Source organism: Tachypleus tridentatus, chromosome 9 (assembly GCF_004210375.1).
Source record: "Tachypleus tridentatus isolate NWPU-2018 chromosome 9, ASM421037v1, whole genome shotgun sequence".
Lineage (NCBI taxonomy): Eukaryota > Metazoa > Arthropoda > Merostomata > Xiphosura > Limulidae > Tachypleus > Tachypleus tridentatus.
Genome location: NC_134833.1, coordinates 32,761,020 through 32,783,882, shown reverse-complemented (window position 1 = coordinate 32,783,882; position 22,863 = coordinate 32,761,020). Strand labels below are relative to the sequence as shown.

General features: G+C 31.2%; 1 protein-coding gene across 1 annotated transcript in view; it reads right to left on the bottom strand.

The window, feature by feature from the left end:
* LOC143225007 (myc box-dependent-interacting protein 1-like) overlaps positions 1-14,891 on the bottom strand; it is a 33,942-nt gene extending 19,051 nt beyond the window's left edge. Inside the window, exons 1-5 of the mRNA XM_076453621.1 lie at positions 14,752-14,891; positions 14,479-14,602; positions 6,096-6,176; positions 4,950-5,004; positions 3,992-4,086 (exon numbers count right to left, since the gene is read on the bottom strand). Of these exons, the coding sequence (XP_076309736.1) occupies positions 3,992-4,086; positions 4,950-5,004; positions 6,096-6,176; positions 14,479-14,544 (297 nt within the window). The 5' untranslated portion in view covers positions 14,545-14,602; positions 14,752-14,891. The remainder of the gene's footprint in view (positions 1-3,991; positions 4,087-4,949; positions 5,005-6,095; positions 6,177-14,478; positions 14,603-14,751) is intronic.
* Positions 14,892-22,863: the final 7,972 nt, after the last annotated feature.

Here is a 22,863-nt window from a genome sequence, read left to right as displayed (position 1 = left end):
GTCTCAAACAAGTACTTGCCACTAGCAAAATGGTGACTGCTTAAAAACATATATGGTGTCATAGTGAATTCAGTTGTTAGAAACTATTTCACCCAACTTAAAAACTTGAAATATCACTAAGATATACAAGGTTTAATACACCACTAAACTATAATAAACCAGAATAGTAAATACTAATTCAAATATTATACATAGTGAAATATTCCTACACCATAACTATCTATTTAAACAAACCTTTTGGTATGCAATTTGTAAGTATGAGAGAGATTGTATTTAAGCAACGTGAAAAATAACATACTTCACTTACAATTAACGTAGTTCCAAGTTTACCAACTACAGATAAATAACCACACACAGTTACATTTGTTTCTGTTTTAGTTACTAGGTAAAGCATTTCAAAGTTTTTCTTTGATATTTTGAATTTGTAAAAGAAGTGAAAGTTATAGTACAATACAAACAAAACTCTACTGTTATATTTTTGTGTGTCTTTAAATTCCCCTTCATGCATTTATAAGGTTAGGGCCAAATCACAGTAAAATTTCAGGGAATAAAAGCACAAGTCTTCAACTCTTTAATATTAATGGTTATTAGATTTTTCAAAAAACAATGGCATTTTTATATCCAACTTTTAATCATTTATAGGGATAAGAAACCTGTCTTTTTTTATGACTTGATATTTACCATTGAAAAACTAGATTTCATCTATTCATTAGATTTTATTCATTTCTAAAACTTTATTTCTAATATTTCTGACCCTCACAATAAATGATAGGGGAAAAAAAAAAGTGCATCATTTTTTTGCACAAATTCAAACTTGGTCATAATGCATTACAAGCAGCTTGCAATATCAAACCAAGAATAGGGCGAAGGAACCCTCTCAGAACATACAGTGCAGCATTGGTTCCAAAATTTATGTAATAGAGACATGAGTCTTGAAAATAAAAGAGCAGAAGATGTTCTTCTGTTGTTGGAATCAACCAAATGAGAACATTAACAGAAAAAAAACATGCCAAACTGTTCAAGAACTGACACAAGAACTGGGTGTTGGCATTTCCATAATTTTGGACCATCTCAAGCAAACTGGAAAAGTGAAGAAGCTCAACAAGTGGGTTCCACACTAACTCAGTGAAAAATCAGAAAAAGCACCATTTTGAATTGTGCTCTATGCTGATTTTGTGCAACAGCAATGATCCATTTCTTGACCAAATTGTCACCCATGATGAAAAGTGGATCCTTTACAACAACAGAAAGATCTGCATAGTGGCTCAATCATGATGAAGCTCAAAAACACTTCCCAAACCCAAAGTTGCACCAACAGAAGATTATGGTTACTGTATGGTGGTCTGTGGCTGGTATCATCCATTACAGCTTGCTCAACCAGGGCCAGAATATCACTACTGATGTTTATTGTCAAGAATTGGAAGATATGCACAGAAAGTTGCATCAACAAAATGCCAACACTAGTCAACTGAAGAGGACCAATCCTGCTTCATGATAATATTCAGCCACACGTTGCTCAAATGATGTTGCAGAAGCCCAACAAACTGGGCTGTAAAACACTGCTCATCCTCCTTACTCCCCAGACTTTTTAAAGCATTTGGACAACTTTACAGGACAAAATATTCAACAACAGAGCAGCAGCAAAGAATGGCTTTAAAGAACTTTTGAATTCTACGACTTCAAAGTTTTATTGTCATGACATAAATAATCGTTTCTTGTTGGCAAAAGTATGTAGATTCACTAGGTTCCTATTTTAATTAATTAAAGTTGCTTTTGGATTTTTTTTTATTTCTTATTAAAGTTAAAATTTAATATCTGCCAATATTTTTCAAACCTAATACAACTTTTAATTCTAGAGTCTGAGTCATTAAATACCAACACTGGTTATTAGGATATAATTCAACTGCATTGTTTTGAAAGAAAGAGTAACAAACTTTGAGTTAAATCACTCTTTATTCATATGGATGTAGCTGAAACATTCAACACCTTGTTCATAGTGTTTTTCTTTAAATATTTTAAGTTACAAGTAAATTTTAAAGATATTATAATTATGTATATAAACTTTACTTTTTACTGCAAGATGGTTATTAAGTATATTCTTCATAATTCAAACAAGACAAGTATTTGAGCTTAAGAGCACATATTCTTCACAAAATCTAGAAGATGAAAACATCTGTAATATTTATAACTTAATCATTGTATATGCATCATCAACATACACTGTGCAATTCTAATAAAACTTCTATTCAATAAACAAAAATGAAGTTATAAATATTCAAAATCACTTGCTAGAGAAAAACTTTGACTAAAATTTCATGTGGAAAAAAAATGTTAAATGCTAAGAGGTGTTACATACTGTTTATTTTATTTCTATCTCATAAACTTATCTTAACAAATATTTTGGTAAATGGAACTCAACTCTGACAGAAGAATACTCATTGGTATAATTTATTTGCAAACAAAGTTTTTCATGAGATCTCAAACACATTCTTTAGAATAATATCACTGCACAAATACTAGTAAGAATATTATGTAATAGCTACCTTAATATGACACTCCTGTACAATTCTGATTAATTTACAAGAATGTTTTAAGAGCTTAAGAGCACATATTCTTCACAAAATCTAGAAGATGAAAACATCTGTAATATTTATAACTTAATCATTGTATATGCATCATCAACATACACTGTGCAATTCTAATAAAACTTCTATTCAATAAACAAAAATGAAGTTATAAATATTCAAAATCACTTGCTAGAGAAAAACTTTGACTAAAATTTCATGTGGAAAAAAATGTTAAATGCTAAGAGGTGTTACATACTGTTTATTTTATTTCTATCTCATAAACTTATCTTAACAAATATTTTGGTAAATGGAACTCAACTCTGACAGAAGAATACTCATTGGTATAATTTATTTGCAAACAAAGTTTTTCATGAGATCTCAAACACATTCTTTAGAATAATATCACTGCACAAATACTAGTAAGAATATTATGTAATAGCTACCTTAATATGACACTCCTGTACAATTCTGATTAATTTACAAGAATGTTTTAAGAGTGTAATTTACTATGAAACAAAAAAAAAAAAACTGCATCAGAAAAATAGAAAGGTACAAAAGTGTTCTTTCTTCTTCCAATTAGTGTGTTACTATAAAATAAAATGTTATTAATCTTCATGTATTATTTCTTTTAAATATCACTGTTAACATTTTGGAACTGTTTTACAGCTTCAACATAATATGGGAAGTAAAATACTTATCCAGCTCAACTTTCATGTGAGACACTAATCCAACTTGTAGCTAATTTTAGTAAACTTTCAAAAACTTACTAAAATATTATTCTATTCCATACTTTCATTTAGTGTCTTGTTCCAGGCTTTGGTCATAATGATTGTCTATCAAAGTCTCAGGAAATGTAATGAATTTTAAGTCAAATTGGTATTTTAAAATATCTATTTGGATAAGCTTCCTCACGAGTCTTACAACAACAAAAATTGTTGTGTATATTAAAAACCCATTAGCTTACATTCAGGTATTTTATACAAAAAGTGATAAGCTGTGTCACTTATAAATTCTCTTATTAAATATACTTAATGTTAATCTGAGAGTTTTGCTCAGGTTTGTTGGTTTTAATAAAAAAAAACATGATATATTTAAACATGCATTTCTTTTACACCATTAATTAAACCAAAACCTTAGCCTTAAACCTAAAGGTCACCAAAGATAATGAACTTTCTTCAAGTATTATAACTAATGTAAACCAAATTTCATTATTTCCATAATAAAATTAACTATGTTGTTCATGGAGAGGCACAAATAACTTCAAAGTCCTAATTCATTTTTCTACCCATAAGAAAGGAGGACCATAAGATTCACAGTAACCTCACCCAACTTTGATTCATACACAAAGGAAGAAAAATGTATCACAATTACTGCAGAGAATGAATTTTACACTTTAATAACTACAACCTTCGTAATGATAGTACCTGAGCTTTGACAGCAATTTGTTCATGTCCTATCCACTCTTGTTCATAGATATCATTGAGTGTATCCAAAAGACTCTTGCTGGCAGCTTGCATGGCTGACATGAATAATAAAAAAAAAAAGAAGTTAAATTCCTTACCCTAGCTAAATGAAAAATTTTTAAAATGTCACATCAAGTTCCATAATCTTGCTACTTGAAGACTTGTATGTTTATTTTGTTTTCCACACAACCATCAGTGATTATACTAAACACAGCATATATATGTACAGTTTTAATTTATAATGATGGAAGCAGATATACTTAAGATTGAGCAACTCTTTTAATTTGCAGAAAATTCACTTTGTATAGAAAATGAATTTATATTTTACTTTCTATTCAATTTGGAAAGCACCTACCATTAACACACACAGAATGTTAAAGTTGGTAAACTTTCAGTTTACTTTCTGTCAGTTGAAATCACTGACAGAATACATATACACTAAATAAATGTTATGTGAAACAGAAGTACCATATACCTGGAATTCACTAAGTATCATTACTAAACACAGAGAACAATGCATAATTTTGGTTTCACTGTTTCCATAATTTATTGCACATCATCCAATCTTTATTACAATAAAAACAGATTAAGCTTAATAAATTATGATATCTTGCACATGATTGACTTCTGTGTAAAAAATGTTCATAATTGTTTATACATTATTTAAGTTTTGCTAACATATTAATACTAACATCACAAGACCTAAATGATCCAAATATTCCAGGTTTTTTACTTGAATTAACTTTCAAGGTTTGCAAACTGATAATGGAGTTCAAATAATTCTGAAACATCCATAACTAAGGACGACTCTTTTTGGTATTTTCATGTTTCTGGTATTTAACATAAAAATATCATCTTCCACTTGATGAATTATTTATAAGTTACTCTGTATGGAGAATAAAAGATCAAAGAGCCTTACCTCGAACACAGGAGAGATAGTTCTTGAGTTCTTTGTTAAGCTTGTGTGTCCCATTCTAAAATTTAAAAAGGCCATGTTTATGCTAGTCTATTCAAATTAGATTTATACAAAATCAACACATTGAAAAATAAACTCTCTGGCACTTAACTTTACAGACTTGGAATTTCTAATCACCATTAACTTAAACAAACAAGACAAAAATGTATTACTCTGTTGTATCCTGGTTTTGTAAAACACTAGACCACATCTTACTTGTTTGTTGTATAATCTCTTCTCAAGCACATTGTACTACTACATTAAATGTAAAAACAAAAAGCTATTTTTGGTAAAATAAAATATTTATTAAATACTTCAACCACAGCCCTGATGATGGTAACTGTTACCAAAAGAAGTTGGCTAAATTATCTAATATCTTGGTTTTGTTAAAAACCAGACTACATGTCACTTGTTTGCTGCTGTTGTTAAACACCAGACTACAATACAAAAAAGCTGAGGTACAACAGGTAATTAATCAGATTACACCTTAAATATCTGCTATAGCTAGTTCTGTCAACTATCAGATTACACAGACCTGCAAATTTAAAATTCATAAAAGTTGCTTTGGTTTTAATACAGAATTTTCCATAATTCAGCTACAGAGATTTTGAAATTAATATTCATTTTTTCCTGTGGTGTGAGGATGTTTTTACAACTTATGAAGAAAAACTATTTAGATCAAATTATTATTTTGTTTACCACAATGAACAATTTTTATTATTATGTTTGGGTTGTAGAATGGCTATCAACATTTAAAGCACAACAAAATGTGACCCGATTTCATTCCAAATTATTCTCTTGTGTAAAAGTACATATGATGTTTTGCCCCAAATCTGTACATGACAAAGAAAAATGGATATTTTCATATCCAGCATGCAGGAATTACTATAGAACATACAAATATTTCAAGAAAATAAACCTATGCAGGCCTGCTTTATCCACTGTACCTTCACTTTTTAAACACCAAACTACATGTTAACTATGTTATTTTATCAAACAGATTACTAATTTCAAACAATAACAGAAATAAGTTGTTATTCAGATTAACTTAGATTTAACTTTAACTTTACTAAATTATATTGTTTACTACAGATATACAATTTCACTCACTTGTTGTTTTTTGAAATTATGAATATAGATTTCAAGAAGTTCATCAGAGGTCTTGTCAGCTTTTCCCAAGTTCTGCAAGAGCTAAAGATAAAATAATTTAGACTGTAGTATGAACCAACATATTTCTACAGCAGTTATCTTTAAATTTATTAAAAAGTACAAGTCATCAATAATGTCAAATTATTATTTATCAGCTTCTGTATACCATTTTTTGTACATTATAATAAAATACACCAAAACATTTTTTTTCCACAAAATCTAAGAGTCCAAAAATATGTATATAACTTGTATAAAAATATGATGAATAGAGAGACAACAAAATGGAATGATCAACAGGGAAATAGTGACTTAAGTTTTGCACATATTCTCAAAAGATGCTGCTGCTATTAGAACAGTGGACAGCTCTGTCTCGTATTTTCCAGGCACTGGCTACTATCCACTTTCCAACAAAAATATTTAAATTATAGTATCTTCTTCCTCAACAATGTTGGTTATTGTACTTATAACAAATATTAATTATTATTATTTATTATCATTATGCCTTCACTTTAGTTTATGAATTTAGACTTAACCCAAATTTACTAAGCTAACATACAAAAGATTTACCACAGATAGTCTTGGTTAGAATGTTTAATATATCCACTTTTATATTTTATTATTTCTTATTTTATGTTTATTATTTTATAATAATGATTACTCATTTTGCATTGTTAATTTAGTATATAGATTTAGTGTTAACCTAAACCTGATGGATAGTTGAATGCTTACAAATTATTTGGTTCATGAACAAAAATACACTTAACAGTGAGGGTACAGAACTGATTAAATAATGCCAGCTAAAGAAAGGTAACTGATACAAATAAAATATTTTAAGCATTATATTTCATTAGCTAAGTTAATTACAAGGTATACAATTTTAGTTCTGATAAATGTAGGTAGATTGCATTATTAGGTTAACACAGAAACTATGACAAAGAAAAATCTTCAGAAACTTTACTAAACCAACATATTTTTTGAGCAATATACTACATTACTGTGATTAAAACTAGTCATAAAAAGCTTAAAGAAACTAATTTGTTAAAGTTAGCATCAGAATATCAACTCAGCTGCATATTGTGACACAAGGCTCTGAAACCTATCAGAAAACATTGAAAGTAGCTTTATGTCTGAAATACGCCTATAACTGAGTCCAGCTTGGCTTCCCATTCTTGCTGACAAAATGCTTAAAATAGGTAATAGTGACCATGTAAATTTGGTCATAGCTGCATTACTACCAGAAGATGCATCATAAATCATGGAAACTAGCATCACAACAAGATCACTATCAATACCAGTCTACCTTGATCATCAGCACTCTTGATAGTCTTTTTTAAGCATCTTCATCATGGATCTAGCCTACCTTGAAAGTCCTATTAGATGCCATGTGTTAACCTTTACTGATCACTTGGTGGTGTCTTTTGAAAGCTGAAATCAAAAGCAAGATATCTCTCAACACGGTGAACAAATGATACAATAACACAGGAATGGTAATTAATACAGTAAAACTGTAGCCTTGTTAAGTAACTAATTAACACTGTATGTTACCACCAAAGACATCAATGTACAAGTTGCAGTAAGAAAACAGGCTGAAGAACATTGTCTGCTTGTGTTCTACCAGTCATATTTTCTCCATCCCACATTGTGTATTACTGATGATCAAATGTGTTAGAGAAGTAGCAACATTGATACAAAACCCCTGTTTAAGATTACTCACAAGATGAACTTCTGCCATCCCAATCAAGGTTCTATCATGCTTCATAATCCTCAGAAGTATTGCAGAATACTAAAAGCACTTATAACCAAAATTCTAAACTAGAGTTTTACATTATAAAGACTATGCATTCTACAAATGAGTAACTTCTCTCTTCAAATAGGACTTTCTAGTCTCACAATGGCTCCAAGGATATTAATAAGGCAGAAGTTTGCCTAACTAACACCTCAAGAAACAAGCAAAATACAGTCAACATTGAGATAACTAGTCACTATCAGATCTTAGAAATCTCATGATACGCTGGCACCAACAAGTTCTGTGAAAATTAGTCTAGTCAGAAAACATTGATATGGTGGCAGAAGGTGAAGCATGAAAAAATTAATGTGAACAATTACCTGTCACCACAACCACAGATGATTCTATGGTTATTTATAGAGACAAATGTGGACAATTACCTGTCACCATAACCACAGATGGTTCTATGGTTATTTAAAGATTAATGTGAACAATTATCTGTCACCATAGCCACAGATAGTTCTATGGTTATTTATACAGATTAATGTGGATAATTACCTTTCACCATAGCCACAGATGGTTCTTACACCATGGATAATTAAACAGCTTGTTCAGAATTCATCAATTTGTAGAGTAAGAACATTTAATTTAAGGATCAATATAATTCAAACTCCCTAAGGCAGCACAGGGATGAAGTTGGAAGTCATAAATGAAATGCAAATACAAAATGCCACCAATATCATATTTGACTGATTCACAGGTAGTAACTGTGTAAAATTCAGAGTAAATGGTCCCAGACAGATGCCAAAAGTAAAACAACTGCATGATAAACCCATAATCTAGATGAATGTGTCAAGCTATGCATATCTATAGCTAAATGAGGAAGATGACAAGCTCAGAAAAGCATAAATATCAAAAAGTGTCAACTCTATTGGCAGAATTAACATTCTCTAAAATTAAGACTGTTACATTTATTTCAAAAACAATGTTTGAATACTAAACATCAAGCAATGTCAAAATGTAGTTCTGATACATTCCCTTCCATCTCAACTCAGTTGTGACTGTAGCTGTTATGCAACTTCTCAGTTGGCATATTCAGACTTGTTTTAATATAACGCACTCAACCACTCTGTAAAAAATATGTATAAAATAAGAAAAGATAGTTTCAAGTAGGGGACAGGAATATTTTGAAGTAGACACAAACTTGAACAGAATCATAATTTGTTATCTTAGTCATTGTGGTGTCCCTAACTTAAATTAAGAGATAATACTTTTAGTACAAGTTTCCAAAATGATCAGATTGGCTAATAATAAATCGTAAAATTACTCTCAAATCAATAAACACCAACAATTTCTTGGCTCTAATACTTAAACTAACACTAATTTAAAAGGAATAAAAAAAATTACAGTATTAAAAGTGGAATCTTTCCTTACTTAGGTGCTCTGTGTTGGCAATAACAAAAATAAAAAGCAGATTTTCTCTTATTCATAAACAGTGCAATAAAAATTAATGAAACCTAACAAATGCTTATTTGTGTTAGAACATGGTTTATCATATTTAGAAAGAGACCACTAGTGTCATATGACTATATAACTTTTCTTTTACCTACTGCAAAGAGAAAAAAACAACAAAAAGTCTTCAATGTCAATTGACTGACTGTAGACTAACAAACACTGTGAAAATACTTTGTGTTAACAATAACTTATGAGAACTTTTCAAACTTGCTTGAAAACTGATATCATGTGTGATCTAAATCATGTCAAAAGTGAAATCTAACAAATAACTTATTTTATTCCATACTGACTCAACATGTCAAACATTTAATAAATGGATTTAAAAAAAATGCAGGTCTCATAATTAATGAGGATCAAATGTTACCAGTGACATAATTCTCAAATGTCATTATGGCATTATACAGAAATATTTTTCATGAAATTAAAAATGTTGTGAAGCACTGTGATAATCAGTAAACAGATGTAAACAAATATAACATCTTTCATGATGGTATCTTGATGGCATTGTGTCATACAATCTATATCATATTAACCTTCTTTATCTGCATCACTTAGAAATCCCAAATTTTTCTGGTGGTTATATATATATATAGTGTGGATCTTATGACTATCTATATCTACAAGAAGATAGTTTTTCACACAAGTTTAGGGGTAAATCAGGGATCTTCTCTGACATTCACTGCATTACTTTCTGCAGCTGTATATTATGAAGGGAAAAATTGGATTATCTATGCTTTCATTTGTACAATGGGTTTCCCACTTAAACACCTCACAGAAGCCTCAAGGTTTGTCCCAAGCATGCACTAAGTACAGAATATCTACAAAGTAAATGCTATATAAACATATAAGGAATGTATTTTCAGTGTTTACAGAATAACACTATACCCTAAAGCTCTGTACTGAATACATCAGTATCATGTGAAGTTATAAACATTATTCTCAAAGTGTCTAAAACTATAACCTGAATTCAAAGTTTAAATTAAAAAAATATCTCTTCTACACAAATGGTTGTCAAAGCATACAGTACCAAACAATAAAACACTATAGGGGTAATACACTGGCTGAAAATAAATTTCATGACCAATGTTGATAACTTGGTTTAGTTCAATTTGCTCGTCTAAATAAAAAATCACCTTTACAGTTTCAGCAAATGTTTAATTTGTACAAAACCTATGACAAAAAATCATATGAATGAATATACTAAATATATGATTAACCCAATAAGCTAAAAAAACATTAACTTGTATATTATAAACAACTTCCTACAAAAATAATCCCAATGAGAGCACAGTGAACCTAATAAAGACTTAACTAAGAAATACTCAGGCATAGTGCCAACTTTGCAGTTGCAGGACTATTCTGAGATCTAGGCCAACTACATATAGATACGGCACAAGTAAAAAGAAAGATTAAATGCCCCATGAAATTCATACATGTAAGAGGTCACACATTTTTTTCATAAAATTATTAATATGTAACATACCTATTTTTTACCTATGATTATTATATATAGCATTTTTTACTGTAAAAAAACATTTAAAATTGTTGAATACATTTCATAAAATTTATAAATTAAGATTAAAAAAGTTAGTATAACTGAGTACATTTTTTTGCAATTTCTTATAATAAGACAAAGTTGTTGTAATATTGCACTGTTGACCAGCAAAATACTGAATAAGTATTTTTAAGAGGTTATAAAATTATTTTAGCTTAAAAAAGACCAATAATAGTGTACAAGTTAAATGCAGTTTTAACAAAAAATTTAATTGTGCAAAAAGCTCAATACTGTTTTTAAAAGCTTATTCCAATCTCAACTAAATGTATTATATTGCATTGCATATTTCATCTGTACTTACCAAAATAAATTAAGAAAAAAAACTTAAAATGATTATAAAAAACTGTCCAGTCAATTTAGTTTATCTTGGCAGTAGTTTTGGTTTTATAGAGGCACTCAGAAACTTCATTTCTCTTAGTCCCACTTGATTAAGTCTTAGAGGAGTAACAATGGATACTTCAACTTAATGGTGTAATGACCCTGTGTAGGAAGTGTGAGGAGTCTTCCAAATAGAAAATTGTTATTTAAGTTATATGAATAAATAATTTTTAAAAAATCCTTCATATATCATGTGAACAGAGGTTGTTATTAAGTGATGGCCAACATGGATTCACTAAAAAGAATTCTTGTCTTGGAAAAGTATTTTTTGAGGAAGTTACTTATACCCTGGATGAAATAAAAGAATAAAGGTTTAACATACTGAGATTTTCACACAAAAAAGTTGCTAAGACAATCATGTTTGTAGGGATTAGAAAATAAGTGCTGAAGAGTCAATGCTTAGGCCTCTGCTTTTTCTTATTTACATTAATAATACTGACAGGAGCATTAGTAAATTAATAAAGTTTGCTGATGGCATTAAACTGGAATATTTCTAGCTGTATTAGGAGACTGATTTATTAAAGCACAACATGGATCAGTTGGTAAGTTGGAAACACAACTTCAAATTAGCTTTAACTGAAGTAAATATAAGTTAATGCATTTAGATAAAATACTCAAGCCACTGAAACATCATTTACATTATTTTTCTTAATGATAGATGTGTAAAAATAGTTTTGAAAGATTAAACTGATTCTTGTTGGGTGAAGTCATTTTACAGAAAAGAAACAAGTGACAAATGTTCATAATTTTGAAATCATCCCACAATTTTTGGTTAAACAGCTTTACTTCATCAGTTGATTACGTAAAGAGAAAAATAACAAAAAAAAACATCTAAATAGAAATACATATAAGAAAGATTCTTTCTCACTTAATACAATATGTATACAGGTATCACTGGAAACAACCTCCATTTTCCTTTATTTTTCATGGACATGTAGTCACTGATATGATACAAAGTAATCAATTTAACATAATGTTCTGCAGTATAAGGGTCTTTACAACACAAAATTTGTCCTGAAAATCACTTATGGATGTCAAGAGCATTATAATATATATAATTTCTAGCATGTTACATCAACACTTCTACAGCTATTTAAAATTTAAGTAAATTAATTTCACTTTGATACTAATAAATCATGTTAACAGAATAACTGAAGAGAAAGAGGAAAATGACACAAGCCATTCACATAATCAAGATTACTCCTTATACACCAAGAACAACTGATCAAAATGTCCAAATTAAACTACATGGTCCTTCACATCTGATTGTTTATGTAATAAAAGTTAAAATTTGAATTCAACTATACACACAAAACCATAACTTAAAACAGAAATAGTTTTCAAAGCATAAATCTAGATTTGAGTTTTCAAATTTCTTCTTATATATTCATATTTCTAATAAGCAAATAAACAAACCAACAACAGAAACAATATCCAGATTTATAAAGCACAACTAAATCTAGTATTTCTCCTTTTTATACATTCCAGATGATATGGTATAACAAATATTTATAATTTAATAAATTCTTACCAGTATGTTAACATCAAAAGCAAACTTTGCAAAAGAAATTACTGCTCAAATTATGAACAACCAATGTCCCAAAATCTTTTGTTGTAGTTTTTAACACACCTCATAATCTTGCTAATTACTTAATATATTTAACATTTTTAAAGCTTGCAGTTTTTATTTAATTCCCCGACCTATTTATTAAGAAAATTGTCTTTGGTTGAAACATAATTTAACAAATTTGATCACAAGACTGGTCCCTTAAAACTTAGAAATATAATAATTTCTCAAAATTTAGCAAAGTACTTGCAATTTTCTATTAATCAATTTTACTGACTCGATACAAGATATGCTATTTCTTCAACAATGTCCAAAAATTATGTAATACTGCAAATGAGATATACAAAGAAAACACAACTTAAATATTGCAAAAATTGTAATACAGGAAATAAACAGTTTGCATACCATAATACAGTTGGAAACAGTGAAATAAATGTTACAATTACATATTAAAATATTATTACTGCTGTTATAAGAAGCATAAGAGCACATTATACATGTTTATAATTTGAAAAATCAATTAACTGTAAATTTCACTCAATTCATTATAAGACAGATCAACAGATAGATATAATAAAAGGTTAACTTTACAAAAGGTGTGGAGACTTGCACCTACACCCTACTATTCACCATCTTACTCTGTCAATTTCTTATAGTAACAATATATCACTCCCTGCATATCTGTAGGAAACAAGTACCAAATAGTTGGCACATGTACAATTTAGCTCTACACTCATCATAAAGCCTCAGGTATATGTTTTTGAGAGAAAGGGTTTTAAGATAATTTTACTTTGTAATTAAATGTTCTACACCCAAACAATACCACTACAACATAACAAGCTCATTTATAATGCTTTATAAAAATGTTTTCTGCACAATGTTAGACATGTAAAAATAGAAATTAAAACATTTTAAAACAACTTGGTAAAAATGGCTTGTCACTTATTACTAGTTTTATGTATAATTGTGGGATTAATAAAAGGTAAAACATTGTAATTTAATTGTTAAACAAAAATGCTCCTTCTGGCTTCCCTAACTGCTGTAATACAAGTATAAGCTTTCCATGCTTCATTAATTTTCATAATTTTTTCATGTTTTCATAATTAATAACTATCTTTGTTTCTTATTTTTATTTCTTGCTTTCTTGAAGTAAACTGGAGATGCTCTTATTTTTTTCAGTATTAATTAATTGAACAAATGGTTTCAAAAAGATACAGGCCTAATGATCATGACTGATAATGTGTAATGATGTTGATAACAATACTCTATTACTACTTCTAATATTAGAATTATTCATGTTGTTCTAGTGTGTGTGTATGTGTGTATATATTATGAACTCGCATCCTTGTAGATAATATTACTGAGTACTACTAGTAACAGTATCAAGTATACTATATAGCAAAATACATTTTGTACTAAACCTTAAAATTATAACTCAGCGCTAGTACTAATTGAATTTGCAGTGGGATATACTCAACTTGAATGTCAAGAATAGCCTAGTAGTAGTAGTAATACTCTATCTCATCCACATTTCAACTGAAGTAAAATGTTTTGAGAATTAAGTAACGAACTGTAAAAGTTAAAAGAAAAATAAATAACTTACACGTTCTTTAGCACGCCCAGCATGTTTTTGAACTGCTTTCGTAAACGAACCTGCCTTATCAGCCATCTTTCTCCCTGTCCTGTTGTTAGTTAGGCTTAGCCTTGGAGCTTTGCGGAGTTACAGTCTGCATGAAAAATCAACCATTTCTTCAAAGTTAACTAATATCAACAACACAATGTTCAATTTCTTTATGACTACGCATAACTTTCATTAACTTTAATATTAGAACGATGTTTGAACAAATACAATTTAACATGAATTGACAATACGAACCTTATCTTCTCGCCATATCATTACAATATTGTGCTATTTTCGAAGACAGACGTCTTATTTCCATGACGTCATCCCGACAATTTATATCTCAAACTCTTGAATTTGTATTTATGGTGAAATAATGTTTTTAAATAAATCTGTTCATACATCAACCGAAGTACAGTTTATATGCATTAGAAATAATTTATTCACTTTTACGAATACAGTGTAGTGTTATAAATACATTTCAACATTGAAATGTTGCTTACATATTACACGTACTTGAACATTATAGAAGTATTAAAAATATGACACAGTCCAATTATTACTTTCAATAAAACTAATATTAGGGTATTTGTAGGAGAGAACGACCACAAAATTTCATTTCCATCAGATGATTTCGAAATATTCTCTACTACAAACAATAAAGCAGCCATCTAGAAAATTTCACTGCAAATATATCGCGTGGGACAAGTGCACAACAACACAACCTGAAGATCGAAACGTTGTTCTCTGATTACCAATAAAAGTGTTAATACCCATACCAGCCGTTCTGAGATACAAAGATACAACAAGCATTGGTTTTCGACAGACTTAACATTATTTAAATCTATAACAATGAGAAAGTTTAGATTAATATAAATAAATAATTCGGATAAGCAAATGAATGACATAAACAAGTAGTTCATATGAAATGAACAAATACAATCATTTTTACTTACCTAATTATGACATTCTCTTCAACCTCATGTCCAAAAATCGCAAACCTGTTAACCTATTTGTTTTGGCCCAGTATGGCCAGGTGAGTTTTCGACTCGTAATCTGAGGGTCACGGGTTCGAATCCCGGTCGCATCAAACATGTCGCCCTTTCAGCCGTGGGGGCGTTATAATGTGACGGTCAATCACACTATTCGTTGGTAAAAGAGTAACTCAAGAGTTGACGGTGGGTAGTGATGATTAGCTGTCTTCTCTCTAGTCTTACACTGCTAAATTAGGGACAGCTAGCACAGATAGCCCTCGAGTAGCTTTGTGCGAAATTCCAAACCCCCGTCTTCTCTCTAGTCTTACACTGCTAAACTAGGGATGGCTAGCGCAGATAGCCCTCGAGTAGCTTTGCGCGAAATTCGAAAAACAAACAAACCTATTTGTTTTAGTTAACGGTTTCATACGGCAGCAGTTAGATGCATGCATCATTATGGCATTATATCTGAGTTCACGTCCTAGGATGTGGGGAACGAAGTTACCTCAAAGGGATGGCACAAATGTTTTTACACATTGGTTTGTTTTTGAATTTCGCGCAAAGCTACACGAGGATTATCTGCACTAGCCGTCCCTAATATAGCAGTGTAATAAGACTAGAGGGAAGGCAGAGGATCATTACCACCCACTGCCAACTGTTGAGCTACTCTTTTACCAGCGAATAGTGACATTGAACGTCACTTTATGACGTTCCCACGTCTGAAAGGGCGAGCATGTTTGGTATGAGGAGGATTCGAACCCGCGACCCTCGAATTAGAAGTCGAGAGCCTTAATCACCTGGTCATGCCGGGCATTTAACACATTAGTATAAGCTGAGTGATTTTCTCCTTTGTGCATGTTATTTGGAATAGTCGATGATGTATTTTTTCTTTGTTGTTCGATTTATTAATTGCTTTAAACAGCCTTAACCCCACTATTTTGGAAACTTTTGGCAGCTTTGGATATTACTCCATAAGAATACCGTAACTCAAACACTTTCAGAAGTTTTTAGAGTATACTAACTGTGTCACTGAGGGTAGGGGGCATCTAATTGTAACAGCAATAATAGCTGGTTGTTTTTATTTTAAATTACTGAGGAGATAATTCTTTTAAACTTAATAATGAAGCAGTCAATATATATTATAGTGTTGATCTATGTAACTGAAATAAGAGAGAGTACAAGTGTGAAATAATTTTGACTAATGTATATGCTGAAATAACGAAATAATATAATTTTGTTTCCTTTTATCCATTGATTCACAACCTGAAACAAATATTGTATAAGTAAGCAAAATAAATGAAGCCTGCAGGAACAACAAAAAAGTGTTATAAATATTGGTAGGAACTATGTTAAAATTCACACAATTCATGAAAGTATAATGAATCGAGATCTATCGTTAAATAACCAAACTACTCTCTTCCCGAAACCTACAGTTGCCTCTTCTGTCTTTTCCTCAAATTTTATTTGTTTTTCATGCCAACTGTTCACAAATTTCGCATTTTCTAGACAAGCCTAGACTCTAAAAAGCGATTGTTTCTCCACAAGAACGTAAAGCATTAAACGTTTGTTTGTTTATTTGTTTAAAATTAAGCACAATGGTCTATCTGTGCTCTGCCCGCCACGGGTATCTAAACCCGGTTTCTAGCGTTGTATAAAAATTGCTTAAAAACTCTAAATATATATTTCAAAATTTGGTAGTTTATTGACAAGTTACTTTATTAATTGTTTTGCAATCGCTTAGTCATACGATTGTAGATTAGTATTGTCATAGATTCTCACGTGGTTCCTTTTTCTATTTCACTCGATGATGCCAGTTAAATCTGGTGAAACTCAATGGACAAAATAAATAAATATCTTATTCAGTGATGACGAGAAAATCCACTTGTAGAGAAAAATATATATGTAAAAACGGCTGATTTGGGTTGAGAAAAAAATTTTATGAGCGAACAACGTCTACATTCCTACACTCAGTTACACAACCCCCTTCAAATATGTGGTCAGCGATCGGTCAGTTACCTCTTTCTTTCTTTGTGAACCTGACGATGACCGAAGAAGGTTGAAACGTTCATCGCTCCTCTACATAAAAATTTTTTTCTCAACCCAATCCAGCCATTTTTACATAAATATTTTATTCTTTACAATAGATAAAAACTTGTGTGAAAAGTATGCTTTGTCATTTTTAATTTTTAATTTAAAGCAGGACAATTTTTAATTTATAATTTTAATTGGTCTTGAAGTATTTGTTTTACTGGAAAACGATGGTATCTACTCTCATTTTATTTAACATTTAAATATTATTTTTCTTCTTACTTCTGCAACGGACCTTTTTATTATAGGTATTAATAAACTGAATATAAGGTTTGTTCAACTTCAGATACTTTTTCCTGGCTTGTGCTTTTATTCTCACGCTTTGCAAGTGTCGAAATGCCACATACTAAAACTTTCTCTTGTAAAATGCCCCCAATGGGGCGTGAAGCTTCACAGTTGACTATCTGTGCTCTGCCCACCATGGGTATAGAAACACGGATTTTAGCGCTATGTCTGCGGACTCATACCGCTAAAATCCGTGTTTCTATACCCATGGTGGGCAGAGCACAGATAGTCAATTGTGAAGCTTTATGCTTAATTATAAACGAACAAACTTATAAAACGTCCAGTTCACAAACTTATCCTATAACAAAATAATTGTCTGTTTCTAACTATAATAAACGAAAAAGTTTAGCGTGACTGATTTTCTTGGTTTAATTCTGTCACTCGAAAAGATCTAGGTAAAACAAAGGTTAAAAGGCTCAAAATGTGAATCTGAAGACTCATGGTTCACATCCCGTAGTCACAAAAATCTCGATCTACTTTTTGAGGTTATGGGTTATAGTAAAATCCTACTATTCGGTTAAGCAAAAGCAGCGCAAAAGTTAGTGACAAATGTTGTTGATTATTTGTCTTCAAATTCAGAAATGAGTATACTTTGCGTTTAGTTTTTCGCGGATAATTGTAAAATAATATCAAAACTGCAGTCGCATCTGCGGTTTGAGATCAATTCAATATTTTGTTCTGAATTAAATGTAGGTCTAAATTCTCATTTCTAATAATTCAAGGCTGTTTAAAGTTTGTGAAGAAATAAATAATTTTAAGCTTAATATGGTTGCAAGTTATTTATTTCAACATCTCATTAGTTTAATTGTTTTATATTTTGGCTTTTAATCAGAAATTATAATGAAGTATAACTTGTTTTTATTACACATACGTCCATTTATGTTTGTTATTTAGACTCGCTATGTTTAGTTCAAGGATGTCTTGATTCGTGATAACGTTTGCAAGTTACTCATATTTGTAGCGTGACAAGAGGTAGAATAACAAAAGGAAAAAACACCTGATTTTGTCCTTGATAAGTCAGATTAGACTACGAGGATTTTAAATGTAAGATATAGTAAGACTTGTCACGTGGATTAACTTGTATGTGGTTTGTGTTGTGCAAAAGTTGTTTATACCTCCGGACAGTGCAAGGTTTTTGAGTTGTTTCTACGTTGTTGTACCAAGGTTGTTGTTTCTTTATCGTTGATGTGTTTGTTTGTTTATTGAATTTCGCGCAAAACTATTCAAGGTTTCCTGCACTATACTTCTCTAATCACGCAATGATAAATTAGAAAAATATTGCTAGTCAACAAGATCCGTCGCCAACTCTTGCACCATTCTTTTCCAACGTATAGTGAGATTGACTGCTTTATCATAACACTTCCACTATCGAAATGGCGAGCATGCTCCATCACTGGTTTTGATCCCTCGACTCGCAGATAATTTACTCATATTCTGCCTCTTAAAAAATTGTCTGTTTGAAGTTGAACACAATGCTAAACAGTGGGATATCTGTGCTCTGCCCATTATGAGTATAGAAACCCGATTCAAGAGTTGTAAGATCACAGACATACCGCTGTACCACTGGGTTGGGGGCATTATAAAATACTGTGAAGAAAGATGTAGTTTGGTATTCTTAATTAGTCAGAAGACACTTAATTAAACTGAGATGGAAAATGGGAAATACTTTCAACAACAGTAAAATAAAATGTTTTTAATAAAAACATTGAGAGTATCGCTTCTTTACCTCTTTGTATTCATACATATTAAATCAGAACTCAGTAAGTGTCAAATACTGTTACCGCATAACTTTATCCAAAAAAAAATCAAACGAAAGTTCAAGCACACGCCCCAAATGTGCTAATGGGAAGAATAAACAGTTAAAAGAAGTTTTTAAAAGCAACTGAAAGTCCAAATTTGTATTCATAATTTTAACTAGTCATTTTTGATGCTAAAGAGAAGAAATATCAGTAAACGAACGTCATTATTAAAGTGAACACAAAATAAGCAACTATTGTTAGAAGTTGCTTCGTTCTGGTAGTTGTTTATAAAGAAAAACGACTTTTGTTACAGAATAACTAACAATCTGAAGATGAGGCTAAGTGTGACTTCATTGTTAGCATGCTCAGAATGTGAATGTGAAAGCTTATGCTTCGTGGCACACTGCTGCAAAAATACATACATCATTCGTTTAGACAATCATATCGTAATAGTTGTGCTTCGCATTCTGTTAAATAGCTGCCCTTGCCCTAGTCTGCTAGTTCAAAATTACAGATAACTCGTATATAACTTAGTGTAAAATTCTCAAATCCAACAAGCTAATCAAAGACTCGTCTTTCTGTAATTTCTTCACTTTAATTTCAAGGGCGACTTCCTTTTGATTTGTTTTAGCTTTGTGATATGTTTACGGTGCATTACTTTGAATTATTTTACAGTGAATTATTTTAAAGTTAAGTTATGTCTGTATAAACGGGCATAATATTCCTGTTTGAGCCTTCGTCTTTTCTGTTCGTATCTATACACTCCATCTTGTTCCTTTATTTTAAGTCTTGCGCTCTTACTTGCAATATCGAGTTAACTTCCAATGAGACAGGATATTGAATTCCAACTTAGGGAAAATTATTTTAGGTTTTACGTGCATCGAAATGACTAACAATATTCCCCTTAAAAAAATGCCCAGCATGGGCAGGCGGTTAGGGAGCTCGATTCGTAATCTGAGAGTCGCAAGCTCGAATTCCCGCCACATCAAACATGCTCGCCCTTTCAGCCGTAGGGGCGTTGTAATATGGCGTTCAATCCAACTATTCTTTGGTAGAAGAGTAGCCAAAGAGTTGGCGGTAGGTGGTGATGACTAGCTGCCTTCCCTCTAGTCTTACACTTCTAAATTAGGGAAGGCTAGCACAGATAGCCCTCGAGTAGCTTTGCGCGAAGTACAAAAACAAACAAACAAAACACTGGATGAAATTAAAACACATTGAATAATTTTCTATCTATCTTCGTTGAACCTCAAAGTTACTAAAAGTATGACATCAAAATCACTTAGAACTTCCTACGTATTCTAGGCCCGCGTTATTAAGCTTTTCAATCTTAGCATCGCCATTACACCTCGTATCTCCCTCCAACAAAGAAGCGTTATACATTACAAATATGGTTTTTAACATGAAAAAGATAAGAATCACCAGATATGCTTCTGTGTACTACACCTCAATATTTTCCCTACTACTTCAAGAAAATCTGAGGCACATATTAATATATCTCTTTTTAGCTTTCTCATAACATAACATAGAACATGACCTATTGGTCCATCTCGGATTTTCCATCCTTTAAACTAAGCTGAAACTATTAATAAGTACGTTTAAAAATGTAAAATCCAGCCCTTATAATTCAGATAATTATCAAGGTTTATCTTAAACGTACTTAAATGTATTGCTTCTACAAGTATTATAGTGAAGGCAACCAATTCCAAAGGTTAACCATCCTGTTAGAAAAATACAGCTGCCTTAGCTAAAAATTACTTCTACTCTGACAAAATTTTTATTTATGTCCCCTGGTCCTAATATTCTTATTGTTAAGTATGAAAAGATACGATGCATCAACACTATCAGTTCCTTTTACAATATTAAACACATTAGTCAGATTCCCCCTAACTCTTCTTTTTTCCAGAGAAAACAAATTAAGAGATTTCAACCTTTCTTCGTATGACAACTCCTATATCCAAGACACCAATCTAGTACCCATTCTATGGACCCTTTCCATTAACTTAGTGTCTTTTCTAAGGTGAGGAGCTCAAGACTGAGCACAATGTTCTAAATATGGCCTAACCAGCTACTTATACAATGAAATTATAACGTCTTTATATTTAGATTTAATATTTCTTTAGTTACAACCCCAAATCCTATTTGCTCTAGCACTATTAATAGCACATTGCTTAGTTGACTTTATAGACTGATCAAGTATTGCACCAAATTTTTTTCTTTCAGGACCCTGTTAAGATTATTCCCATCCATATTATACTTATAATTCAAATTACGCTAACTCACATACATTATCTAGCATTTATTTAAATTAAAATACGTTTGCTATTTATTAGTCCAAATCACTAAATTATCTGGCCCGGCATGGCCTAGCGCGTAAGGCGTGCGACTCGTAATCCGAGGGTCGCGGGTTCGCGCCCCCGTCGCGCTAAACATGCTCGCCCTCCCAGCCGTGGGGGTGTATAATGTGACGGTCAATCCCACTATTCGTTGGTAAAAGAGTAGCCCAAGAGTTGGCGGTGGGTGGTGATGACTAGCTGCCTTCCCTCTAGTCTTACACTGCTAAATTAGGGACGGCTAGCACAGATAGCCCTCGAGTAGCTTTGTGCGAAATTCCAAAACAACTAAATTATCTGAATTCATTTGCAAATCAGCTGCATCTTCTACACAGCTAGCAACATCCAAGACTTTAATATCATCTGCAAACTTGAGTAATTTAACCATTCTTCCATATATATATCGATATTTTCTGAATCTATCACTCAGTGTGCACCGATGTAAAAGTGTTTTTGATATTAAAACGTGACGGCTGTCTCTGAATAACTTCTGCCACAGTTCCAATTTATAGTAATTGATTGAAATATTGTGCCCAAACATAAAAGCTTTGTAACAAAGCGCATTGGTGTATCTGTGATCACTACAGTACGACTACTGTATCGATTTACAAAGTTTAAAACGTAGCATCTATGTGATTACCGTAAGAATATTTTTTGTTTTATAATATAACTGATATCCGGTTTTCGATTATTATAATTATTTTATAAAAGTAGAAAAAAAAATGTTTGATTCGTAATAATTGTGTTTTTAAGATCAGTTATTATTTTTTCACAATAATACTTGCATGAAGAATATATATCATTTGCCGGGATGAATATCGAATTGCAGTTCGCTGTTTTGAATGGAAATAAGCAATAACTAAGATTCTACGTGATTTTATACTGTTTTTTTTTTTTAAAGTTATAGTTTTCTGTAATCAGGAATTATTATGACTCCTAATCGCAGTTAAG